Source organism: Phoca vitulina, unplaced genomic scaffold, assembly GCF_004348235.1.
Source record: "Phoca vitulina isolate PV1807 unplaced genomic scaffold, GSC_HSeal_1.0 scaffold6, whole genome shotgun sequence".
NCBI lineage: Eukaryota > Metazoa > Chordata > Mammalia > Carnivora > Phocidae > Phoca > Phoca vitulina.
This window is the reverse complement of record NW_022589709.1, coordinates 53,325,359-53,338,155: the sequence shown is the minus strand read 5'-3', so window position 1 is coordinate 53,338,155 and position 12,797 is coordinate 53,325,359. Positions and strand designations below refer to the sequence as shown.

The 12,797-nt window shown below is 42.0% G+C and overlaps 1 protein-coding gene across 10 annotated transcripts in view; it reads left to right on the top strand.

The window, feature by feature from the left end:
* Positions 1-9,640, top strand: part of ARHGEF28 (Rho guanine nucleotide exchange factor 28) — a 307,933-nt gene extending 298,293 nt beyond the window's left edge. For 9 of the 10 annotated variants that reach the window (XM_032404209.1, XM_032404210.1, XM_032404212.1 and 6 more), the window contains one exon: positions 8,475-9,640. In XM_032404209.1, the coding sequence (XP_032260100.1) occupies positions 8,475-8,638 (164 nt within the window). In that variant the 3' untranslated portion in view covers positions 8,639-9,640. The remainder of the gene's footprint in view (positions 1-8,474) is intronic. The other variant, XR_004299393.1, reaches the window with a different exon arrangement.
* The last annotated feature ends 3,157 nt before the right edge of the window (positions 9,641-12,797 follow it).

The window sequence follows — 12,797 nt, the reverse complement described above, 5'->3', positions numbered from 1 at the left end:
TGAGTCAAAAGCAAGAGTTGGGGACTTACCCGACTGTTGCCACCCAGGTGCCCCCCTGTGTTCCTGACTTCTGTTTTCAAGTTAGGTTTGTGTCTATATTTGTATTAGGCTCTCCCATTCATATTCCATAATACACCTACCATTGTGGATTGGTGTGACAATTGAATTGAATGTTTGGCTGAAGGTCAAATAATATTGGTGGTTTAAAAAGAGGAGCCCTATAATGCACTTCTACCTTGACTACACACTCAGTTTGATTCTGCTGAGAAGACAAGGATTAGACTAAAGGAAAATTTAAGCTACTTTCTACACATAAGAATTCCAAATTGATGATTCTCAGGACTCTAATTTGAGTAGATAAAATTGTTGAATCATATGTTCACTAATTCCTTTGACAATATATATTTATACCTACTATTAAAACTGAAATTTACTTTGATATACTAAATGCATTTATTTTCTATTTCTTAAATGTACTTTTTTGTTTTAGGTAAACTCAAAAGGCTAAAGGTTAGGAATCTAAATTCCAAGAGAAACTTATCAATTCCTTGCTATCCACAAATACACCCAGGGTATAAAAGATCTATTCTGAATTATAGTTCACTTAGGAAATGTAAGATTTTCTAGGCAAAAGCAAAGGACCATACATGAATCTGTATCATTTTTTTATGGGTAGCTATAAACTCAAATGAACCTCATCTATTTTATGGAATAGAGTCATATAAATTGTGTATCATTCTGAATAGATATAAACTTATACACACACACTTGCCAATGACCTGTCATATAATTGCATTAAAATTGATCAAAACATACTCTGCATCCAGAGGAGGATTCTAATTTATTGCCACATTGTTCCATTTATAGCAGATGTACAGAAGCTACACTGTTGGAATAACAGAGAACCCTTTATAATTTTATAGTCCAAATATATGTTAAGCTATGGACTTTTAAAAATGTATCATGGAACATTTCAAATGTACACAAAAGTAGAATTGTTTAATGCACTCTCAGCTTTAATGATGGCCAACACACAGACAAGCCAATCTTGGTTCATCAATGCTCTTTTCTCTCTCTCACATTGGGTTATCATAAAGCAAATCCAAGACATGATTTCATCTCAAAATACTTCAGTGTCTTTCTTTAAAAGACAAAGAGTGGTTTTTTTTAAACATCACCACAATATCATTATTACACCTAAAAATGTAACAAGTTTTACTTAAAATCATACTGTTAGTACTTGAATTTCTCTCAGTTTTTTTCCCTTGGTTTGTTTGAATTGGGATCCAAATAATTTCATATATTGCATTTGGCTTGTATATCCTTTAAATCTCTTTTAATCTGAAGTTTCTCTGCCCCCTTTTAAAAAAAGTTTTAAAATTTTTGAAAAGACTAAGCTGTTTATTTGTTGAAAAGATTTTTTTCCTGGAAAAATATTTTTTAAAAAAAGTCCTATATTCTGAATTTTGCTGATTGATTTTCTATAGTGTTACTTAACATATTATTTTACCCCTGTATTTCCTGTAAACTGGATAGCTGGGAATGGGTGTTTGATGTTGGACTAGATAGAGGCTTTTCTGACATGTAAAAGATAGATTTCCTATATTGTAAAGTATACATTTCCTCTTGCATCCTATCATGAGGCTTACCATATCTGTTTCTTTTTATGATTATAAATTGATCTGTGGGTTCAGAGATTGTCACCTTGATCCATTCATTATAAGGTTCCCTATCCGCCTTTCTCCTATTAACTTTAGCAGCCATTGATGATTATTGCCTGGGCCCACCATCGGACATTATACACAGGGTTAAGAGTTTCTGAATTTGGAAAACCTCATTTATTTTCCACTTCCTGCCCCTGATTGATTCTGGGATAGTGGTCATTGACTGTCTCTTTCTTAGTCTATAATACATTTATCTTTCTCCAGCGTACCAATTCCCAAAGTGTGTCACACGGAACACGGCACTGCCAAGCACCCTGAGAGAGAAGTCTTCTGAGTTTGGGGGATGCCACTCCTCTTCTCCCCTCTCGGAGCCTGTTAACGTTCTAAGGATCTCTTAATAAACTTGATTTACCCAGAGTTGCATCAACTTACCTGACCACTGTATTCTTTTATCATTAATACCTATTAGTATCTTGTTTATGCCTCCTAAAGAAGAGGGGAAGGTAGAAGCACTTGCCCCATCCTCCTGTGGGGCTTGCTAATGTGAAAGGCGTGAGTCCTTAACGTTGCCACCTTATAGGGAGAAAGGAGAGTGAGAGCAAAGCGAAGTTCAAAGTTCAGATAACAGGGGCACCTGGGTGGCTCAGTTGGTTAAGCGACTGCCTTCGGCTCAGGTCATGATCCTGGAGTCCCTGGATCGAGTCCTGCATCGGGCTCCCTGCTCGGCAGGGAGCCTGCTTCTCCCTCTGACCCTCCCCCCTCTCATGTGCTCTCTCTCTCTCTCTCATTCTCTCTGTCTCAAATAAATAAATAAAAAATCTTTAAAAAAAAAAAAAAAACAAAGTTCAGATAACAGGCTTGATGTATCATAACATGTCTTATATTAATATAATCTCTTCATTGTATCAATCACTCCAATTGCTTTGTTTCTTGTCATTGTCACCATATAACTCACAGATGATTCCAAGTATGTTAATTACTGATAAGAAAATAAAGTCCAGCTGTAACAGTCACAATTTAAAAAACTTACACCAGTTTGCTTTTATATGTTACAAATTTCTTCCTGCACCACCCCGCACGTGCATGCACACCCCCCCCCCCCAGGGCACTGTTATTTTAGTTCAGGTGCAGTTTTGGTACATGAGGAGTAGTAAAGGAATCATAACAGTAATTGAGATCATTGACTTCAGATACCAACTCCGGATTTGTTTTCATGCTAGAGGCTCACATCCTGTTTGTGGCTCGCTATGGAAAGTGGAGTCGGACAAAATTTGTGACATAGACCAGTTTTCCTTTGCTCTGAAGATACCTCAAGCTCTGTACAATAAGTGTTTTCCATTAGAAGGAAAATGCTGTGCACTGAGGCTCCTGAGAAAAATTAGTGATTGCCAGTAATGCCATCAGGAAATGATTTTTTAAATGTTTCACAGTATAAGCATGAATCGATCCTTAAATAGGGAATACAACTTATTTTGCAGACTTGGAACATTAATCAAAAAAACTTTTGAGGTGGAGTTATTCTAGGGAAGTGTGAATTTTGATCGTAGGAATATGCACAAGGGATACGGTAATAAGAAGCACAAGTCAGAACACTTCATTAAAATAAACAAGAACAGAGCCAAGACCCAGAAGACACGAAGCTCTGTTTTGTGAGTTTTGTTTGGGAGAATGGGATGGGACGAGACACGGAGGCTGAGCTAGGCATCGTCAAGGATCTCAACAGTAGACTCAATGTGCGTTTTGTAGCACTGGACTGCTGGTGCCTGGCCACTGGCCATACTGTTGAGTTAAATTCTAGACATCCACAGTTGATATTAAGATGAAAGCTACACTGGTGCTTTTGAATTTAAATAAAGCTTCAAATTTATCATGATTTAAAATGCCTTTCCATTCAGAAAATCCTGAAAAGGCAAATATTACATTAATTATTTAAAAAGGATAGACAACCCTTTTTGACTTGTCACAAACTTTATGACAAGTTACTCTTAAGTTTGCTATTCGTTGAAGGGAAGATCACGTGCAGGTTTTGACTGTGGACATTATCTTCTCATTTGGTAGCTTTCCAAATACTGTCCTTTGAGGACTCGATGTGGGCTCAATCAGATGGGTGTTGTTAGGAAGAATGAAGGTAGAGAGGTGGGACGTATGTCTAGAAATTACCTTAAAAACATTATCTTAGAGGGGTGCCTGGGTGGTTCAGTTGGTTAAGCGACTGCCTTCGGCTCAGGTCATGATCCTGGAGTCCCTGGATCGAGTCCCGCATCAGGCTCCCTGCTCAGCAGGGAGTCTGCTTCTCCCTCTGACCCTCCCCCGTCTCATCTGCTCTCTCTCTCTCAAATAAATAAATAAAATCTTTAAAAAAAAAACATCTTAGATGCAACTTAAGGTAATAAATTTGCATTTCTTGACCATAAAGCAGTTAAAAAATACATTCATTTGTTGTTTCCTCAGATTATTACTTGGTGAATCACTAAGCCAAAACACAGATGTATAAATTCTCAGTAGAAGAGTTCAAGAGGCCAGAATGGTGATTTCAGTTAAACCCTTCATGAACTGAACCCCAAAGCGGAGAAATGACTTGCCCAAGGTTACATTTTACCTTGTGGTTTACAGAGTGCATTCAACTCTCAGCTAAGGGGGACCTTCATTCGTTTTTAATATGGCGCATGGTTGCACTGTACACCTTGAGTTTATAGTCTGGTCTTAAACCAATTATCCAGTTGGCTCAAAATAATTATAATGGTGATAAGCCGATGGAGGGAGGGCTGATTTTGCTTCTTGCTAGTGTCAGCTTTTCAGGAGCTGATTTCTATGATTGTAAGCCATCCTACACCCCAGATCCTCTTCCTTGACAGTCTAAAATTCCAACAGCAGGTGAGCAAATTGTGAAAATGATAAATGCAAATGTCAACCAACAGGTTGCAACTAAGGGCTAAAAATAGGGAAATTGAGGCAACTGTAATGGCCTGTGGATATCCGTGCATGGTGCAGTGCATGTCCCTTGGTAGCATGGGTGCTTCCTACCCCCTACTCACAGGAGAAAGGGAATAGTACCGGTCAAAACGTGGATACTTAGAATTTTTAAAGACTTCATTAGCAGAGTGACTTAGACCCCACAGTGGGTCTAAGGAAATTTCTTCTTAAAGATGAAGTTGTAGAGTGTGAAAAGAAAAAGTTCAGTTAAGTAGAAAACCCTGCACCAAGACTTTATTTCTCTATTTGGTTCAGCCAGGCCTTGGGGTTTTCTATGTGTTTCAGCTTATTTGTCTTTATTTTAAGGTTAACAGTGTTCCTTCTGTTTAGTTGCCCTGAAGTATGGCAAAGATCAAATTGTATCTTTTAGGTCAAGTAAGAGGGAAAGTTGTAATGAGACACTAGATTGAAAGTTTCCTTGTAGTCTGAAGTTTTGTTTCATTATAATAGCATTTGCTTTATGGCTGACAAAGTTATGTTTCTGTTAAATTATTATTTCTTTGTTTATTAAAAAAATGAGGTATTCTATATTTATGTCCAACAATTTATAGGGATTTTGATCACAGAATTGGATGATTTTTATTCCTCAAGAATTCTGCCTTCTGAGTCAGTGAGGTTTTATTTTAACAAATGTTTTTTCAGTTTAGGGTTCCATATAATGATCATATTCTCTAGGGTAAAAAGTGTGGAAAAAGGTGGCTGACCTTGAGAAGTATATAGTTGCTGTGCTGGAGTTCTTTCAGGGTTGAAATGGAATAATAAAATCAGAAGTCATGGAACAGTTTCTAATTTCAAAGAAGGTTGTCTGACTTTACCTAAATAGTTAAGGTGGAAACCAAGGAAGAATACGGAGAAGGAAATTGAGTTCCCCTTCAGGTTATACACAATCACAACAACCTCCATTCATCCATCTGGAATAACAACATGAGTCTCACTTTAGGGTCTAACAAGCTGTTTCTCACCTAGAGATGTTCTTCTGTATTTTTATTCTTACCTGAAAAAGTTCTCATTAAACCTTTATACTCCCTTACACACAGGAGAAGATTAAAAACTACACCCCCCATTTATTCTTGGTTCTCTATCTTTCTGAACTAGAGCCTACAGTTTAACTTAAGATAAAAGACTTCTGGGGGCGCCTGGGTGGCTCAGTTGGTTAAGCATCTGCCTTTGGCGCAGGTCATGATCCCAGAGTCCTGCGATCGAGCCCTGCATCGGGCTTTCTGCCCCACAGGGAGCCTGCTTCTCCCCTGCCCTCTGCAGCTTCCCCTGCTTGTGCTCTCTCTCTCTCTCTGTCAAATAAATAAATAAAATCTTAAAAAAAAAAAAATCCAAAGAATTCTGATATACACTCAGTTCTTGGCTCTTTTTGAGCATGCCTTCTCTTGAAACCATTAAGAGGACTTGCCAGATCTAGACTCACCAGTATTTTGGGTTCTCTGCTACATGTTTCACACCCCCAGAGGAAGGAAACTTAACATGGATTAAGGGCTTCCACTGTGCCTGGCACGGCCACGTTTGTCACCAGTCACCTCTCAACCACCTCATTCAATGGATGGTTGTTCATTCTCCATGTGGTATTTCTTACAGCCTGGCTGGACCTTCTGTTGGCTAGGAGGCAGCCCTGGAGTGGCTCACATGAACCGTGCTCCAATCTTCCAGCCTCTGCTAGTTGGACGTTCTGAACTGTGTGTGTGTTTTAGGTTGTGTAATACTAAACACAAGTAGTGAAACTGAGAATATTTGTTGTTAGAGGTTAAATGGCTTTATTCATTCAATGGCTGGGGAAAGCAGTTGAAAACATGAATGTCTGTTGTGACCACAGACAGGCATGCTTTGTCTCCAAATGTGATAAAATAACAGAGGGCATTTTAGGTTGATCTATCTTGCCCTCACAGAGAAATCATTGCCGGGGGTGGTGGTTCCTGTTTACCTGATTAAATGAGGGAGGCTCGCAATTTTATAATAATTATGTCCATTTTTAGGAGCTTGGAATGTCTTTCTTTTGCTAATGTCGTTTTTGCTAAGTGACTCTTCAAAATGTGGTACTTAGGATAAGTATTAAATATTCAAGGTCTCTTAATTTAGCAAAGACGGTCAAGCCCTTTCCATCACTGTGAGAAATGGGAATCTTGAGAATCTTGATCAGATCAGCAAGTGACAATGGTCCTCTGAGTTCAGATCTAGATTAGTTCTTATTTGCATGATGTTGGGCAAGGAATTTAAGTAGCCTGAGCCTCAGTTTCCCAAACTGTAAAATGTGGGTTACAACATTTTGAGGCTTAAAGAGTGATGGTGGTAAAAGACCCAGAAGAGTTCTTGTGCCCAGAGAAGGCAGAGAATGTTAGAAGCATCTTCAGTAGTTACATTTTCAGTAGTGAGTAAGTTCCCAGTACTTGAAGTATATAGGATTTGGAATCAGGGTTAGTAAAATCAAGTCACCCAAATGTAAATGAATTTCTTCTTTGTGCTCCACTGGCCTCGAGAGCTTGGGGCAGAGCTGTGGAGTACAGCCTTACCTCCTCCCACTCTCTCCTCCCCCTGGGGCCCTCCTCTGCTCCGGAGGCACAAGTCAGCTCCTCCAGGTGACCTGTGTTTGCTTTCTGTGGCTCTGGCTGTCCCCCTCCCGGTGGCCCGGCCTCTTACTGGAAGAAGTGATGGAAGAAGATGTAGCAAAGGGCACCACATGCCCGAAGATGGAGCAATGTGAGGACATTTTACTCCTTATTCCTGCCAGGCCTTGCTTGCTGCCTTCTCTGACAGCTAAACATCCTTGTCAGGAGAGCAGAAGTTACAAGCGTTTTTTTGGTCATTAGAATGCTACCAGTTATGTGTATCCACCTAAATAATAGAGTCCTTGAATAAAATGTGGCAATGATTATAATGCTTCTTGTTAATGACTGACCAAGGAGCAGGTGGGCTCTAGCCGTATACATCTTTCCCACCTGGGTTTCCACACATGCTCTGCTTTTTGCTCTGACTGAAGCCAGTTGTTTGTAGTTTTGCCATTTAGCTGAGCCTCAGGAAGGGTGGTCAATAGAACAAGGGAAAAGAAAACAGTTTGCAGCAAAAGCCGTTCTTTCCTTCAAATATGAACCTCTTTTCATCTTCCCTTAAACCATATATTAGAGGGTTTTACCAGAAGAAGGGAGAATAGACTATGCCCTGCTGTTGCTAGGTAACCAAAAAAAAAAAAAAAGAACCCAGCCATAGTTGATATTGGAACAGTTTTCCCTAGGAACCTGGCTACTCCTGCTAAGTGATTTGTATAGTCTTAACAGATTTGCATAATGGTGAAGCTGGAGGGTCTGCATCTTTCAGCTCCATTGTCCCTGCCCCTTGCCCACATCAATACAAGCCTGGCTATATTATTTGAGTCTTGAGGTCAGTCCTTGACTTTGAGAGATTCTGCGGGAAGGTGCCGTGCAGATGCATATAGTTCACTGCACACAGCTAGAGTATATACTCTATTTCTAAGACCTTGAACCGGTTTTTAAAAATAAGTGGGCACCCTTTTTCAGCAGGAGCGATGTTTTACCTGCCCACAAATGGTGACAGGTCTTTATTCATTTGACACCTCACTGGGATTATTTTGTAAAGGTTATTTTTAGCCGTAGGAGACATTTGTACACCCTGCCAAACACATCTTAATGATATATTGATTAAATTCTTTGATTTAATTACAGTTTGTTCCTTTCTCATTGGACTCCATGATTCTCTCTGTGGCTGACTATACGGGCCCTGCATTTCCCAGGTTTTTAGAGAGCTATGAGTCATAGAATCCCCTGCTCTGCAGGCCTCAAGCTGATTCTCCTGACCTGTGCTGTCTGTCTTTTGCAGATTTGGACATCTCTCAGACTGAGTTCCCAACCCCCCATGACTCCAATCCACATGGCTCTCAGCTGCAGACATTTATGGCAGAAGCAAAGCTAAATCTACAGACACTGACCAGACAAGACGGGGAAACTGGAGATGGAGCTGAAGAAAATATTGTTTACCTCTAATTGTGTTATCATAATTTTTCCAGACAAAACGAAACACTGGCATTTTGTGGAGAATTTTTTTTTCTTTTCCTGATGTTCGTGTGACTGTGTCCAAATTGCTTTAAGAGTAATATTTAATATTCCGTGCAAGTTCATTTTTTGGGCATGAGTCCAATTAAATTATTGAAAGCAGTTCTGTTTGTCTAATCGTTAACTTATCACACCTAATTTCAGATTTCTGGAGGAGAAATTCACTTGAATAAGCAGAAATATTTTCAAAGTTGTTATGACTCTAGAGTAAAATTCCATATTGCATTTTCTACTGGATCATCTGGTTTTGGAAATGCATTTTTTAAGATCAAGAAGAAGCAATCTGGATGGAAAGAGTGATATTCTTGATGGGCATACTTTCCCAACCACAGCAGCAGATTAGGGAGAGTGGCCTCAGGGCCCCAAAAAGCAGAGGAAGATGCGGGAAAGGCCTTTCCTTGGCTCGCTTTTACATGCTAGTTTCTCTTTGGGAAGTCTCAGGGCTCACTCCCGGTGGTGATCTGTTATGGTCACCATGCAACCAACATGTCCTGTCTGGGCACCGGTTCCAACTGGGCAACAACTCTGCTACGGACACAATCTGGACTCTTAGGACCTGGGCCACAGGCTTTGCAGACTCAATTTCTTGGTCCTAATGCTGGTTGGTTTTCAAACCACAGTTGAGCGTCATCCTTCACCACAGCCCAGAGGCAGAGCCCCAGCCAGGGCATTTTGATGTAAATAGTGAGGCTTCATTAGTGCCCCGGTCTCTCAGCTGGCCCTGTCTCCACAGGCCCTGGGAGCAAGAACAACTACCACTCACTAGGAGGACCTCTGCCCTGCAGTTCTTTAAGGACAAAAACCACTTTCTGGGTGAAGCTTGCTGACTGTGTGTGCTTTCTCACAAGGGAAAAGTGGCACATCCTGCCTTCAGAGTAATATGGGTCTCTCTGTAAGAAAATAAACCAGGAAATGTTTTCAGTTTGTTCTTCAGGAATAATTGTATATGTTTTGCTCTGAGTCAAAAAATATCTTTCACCTCACTATTTTGAAATTTGAACGTTGTGTAAGACCATAGTAAAGTAGACATTTCACACACAAACACTATCTCCCGCTACTAAAAGTGAAAATCAAAGAGTACTAAATTCACCCAGAACTGCGACACTTACCAGGAGGGGGCTGCAATAGGAAGGGAAGAAATTTCACCCAGATTCCATTACTTGGCCAGTTGAATACCTACTTTCTATTTTCCCGTAGGCAAGTCAAGTCATAGTTTTAAAAAGAGCCTTTGTTGGGGGTACTCTTCCTGACTCTGGCTGCTTCTGGCCATTCTGGTCACAATCATAAGAACAAGTTACGAGACTGATCTTCAAGAATGGATATAGCTTATTAAAATTTTAGTCGATCACTTCACCTTCAAGCCGAACTCCGAAATTATGAGATGCATCTTCCATTCCTAAAGGCATCTGAAGAGAAAAACCTGTCTTCCCCCTCTCTCTCCAACAAAGCCTTGTCCAGAATCCTGTATCCCTTGAATAAGGAACATACTGATATTTCAGTCTAAATCCTTGTTCTGATAACTATAAGTATCCTCCCTTTTCCCCTGACATTGGATATGGAAATATCCGTATGTGAAAATATAAATAGATGTTCAGAATCCCCACACAGTTCTTTAAAAATACATGTGCTCAGTCGATTTTCAAGCCCTGCAAACTTTGGGTCTTCATGTAGCTACGCTGGGGAAGCCTGAGCGTCTTGTGAGTTATCTACAGTCTATAGGTTCCTCTTGGTAATTGTCTTATTTAAGATTATGGCTTGTCCCCTGAAGCTAAGTTGAAAAGCTTTCTTGATAACTTCTTCCTTTTCACTCGGTCCTCACTATGCACTGGGCTCAGGTCTCAACAGGGGTCACTCTGTGGCTCTGACAGAAATTCACCAATCCTAGGAGAAGACCACCCTATTTCTCCAGCATCATAAATAAGTTTCCTCTAAAGGATCTACTTTTCCCACCAACTGAAGAGCTTCGAGGAAACATTCCTCCCTTCAGAGATGGGTCATGGAAAGACCAGCAATGCTTTTGCCCTGTCCTTTGCAGGCTGCAGGAATTCATGTGCCGCCTCCCTTTGAGCCCAGGCTACCCTGCACTCCCTCAGGACTGCCTCATTGCTGGGGCCCTGCACCACTCCCCAGCCCGCTCACGACTGGAGCCCTGTTCATTCAGAGAAGGGCAAGAACACGTGCTGCGGAGGCGGACGTGGTCGTGGTGTGTGTACGCTATGATGGCGTGAAGAGTTAGGCAAGGCGGAAAAGGTGAGTACAACTAAATCCTGGGATGACAGATAAAGGAGTAAAAAGGAGTGTGTATTCCTTCCTGTGACCTCGGACCACCTTTCAAACTCAGAACCAACCTGAGGTTCTCAGTGTTCAGCCATCTCTGTCTTTCTCAGTGAGAGGCACAGCGGCGGAGAGCGTGGAGTTTGGAGCCTGATCTTCCACTTGCCGTGTGTCCTTGGTGTGTCGCTGTGTCTGTCCTGGTGTGTCCCGGTCTCTGTGTCCTCACCGACAGAGGAGGGATGATTACCTTGCAGAACTGTGAGACGTGAATGATTAATACATGCAATGCGCTTAAAACAGAGCCCGGGGCCTAGTTGTCAATATATGCTAGCTATTATTAAATCATTAAATAATCTTTTAAAATAATTGCTAAGCCTGGTGCCAGTCCCCTGGCAGATCGTGCCATGCCTACACAGCCAAAAACTGTGAAGAGAGAAGTCGAATGCCTGGCTTTGGCTAATTATAAGGCTGGACTAAGGTTTCCTAAGGTCAGCTTTCGACTTACTTGCATCTCGAAACCTTCCCTCACCTCGTTTATTCAGTAGCCGGTGGGCTGCCTGCTGAAGACCAAACAATCTGCTAGGAGCAAAATAAAGAAGAATTAGCCTTCAAGTGGTTGGAGAAGCAAACCCAAGAACAGAGAAGAAGTATATAGGTTGCTATGGGAGCTCATAGGAAAAGCATGTTGGGGGCAAGGAAAATGTGGAATGGAGCGAGTTGTCCGAAAGTGGAAGATGCCTGAGGCTTGAAGGATAGGTAGCAAGTCAGAGAGGGGGGAAAGCTAGTGTGAGCAAGGAGGGCAACCCAAGCAAAAGTCCAGAGACACGAAATAAAAGCCGGGAGAGACACTGGAACACGCGGCTGGAGGTGCTGCAGATCAAGTTCACCCGGATTAAGGTGTCCAGGGAAAACCTCCATCTACCTTCCCCGCTTTCAAACACTCTTGTACAAGCTGTGAGAAAACGTGGAAGTTTCTCTTTCTCACCTTGCTAACTGATGGGGTTCCAGGTGATGGAGGAATATGCCTCCTCGTCATCCGCTCACCCTTCCACCCCCACCTCTCCCGTAGGAGCAACTGGGTTCCGCCTGAGTGGATGTCTGCCTACTAGAGCCCAAGCCACAAGAAACCAAGAGTAAAGGGGACCATAGGACCACTTGAAGATGTTTATTGGGACCGAGGGGTCCAGAAGGATGCCTCAGGGTGCTTCTGTGGGATGAACTGGTGACGTGCATGAGTCAAAGCAGAGTTAACTGGAGGGAAGGGGGGGGGGGGAAGACTCACTTGGCTCTTCTGCTTTATTTTCTTAACTCTCTTTGATTAAGGTGTTTTTCCCTGAGGCTTTATCTTGTTCTTTTATTTGGAACCTATTCCTCTGTTTCCTTATTTTGCTGGACTCTCTGAGTTCATTTCTCTGAATTAGATGAAACAGCCACCTCTCCCAGTCTGGAAGGTAGTTGAGGGTGTGCACAGACCTTCCAGCGTCCCCAAGGAGCATCTCAGCACCTAGATTCAGGCTGACTGGAGGCCAGGCCCTCAGACCGCAGCTGTTAAAGTATTCCGATATCCACAATCCCGTGGGACAAACGTAGTCCTGTTGGCCACTAGACCAGGTGATAGTGGGAAAATCAGGGTGCACGACCAGTGTCTAAGCTCCTTTCTGGGGGTCCCTGCAAGCTGCAGGGAGGCAGAGGGAAATTGCCGAGATGGCATCCCCTGGCCTAAACTCCCCAGCAGCACCTCCTTGGCCCCACCTGAAGCCTGGCCCTTAGGCCCGAGGGACAAGCCAAGAGGCCCCTCTCTCGGGAAGCCTGCTGG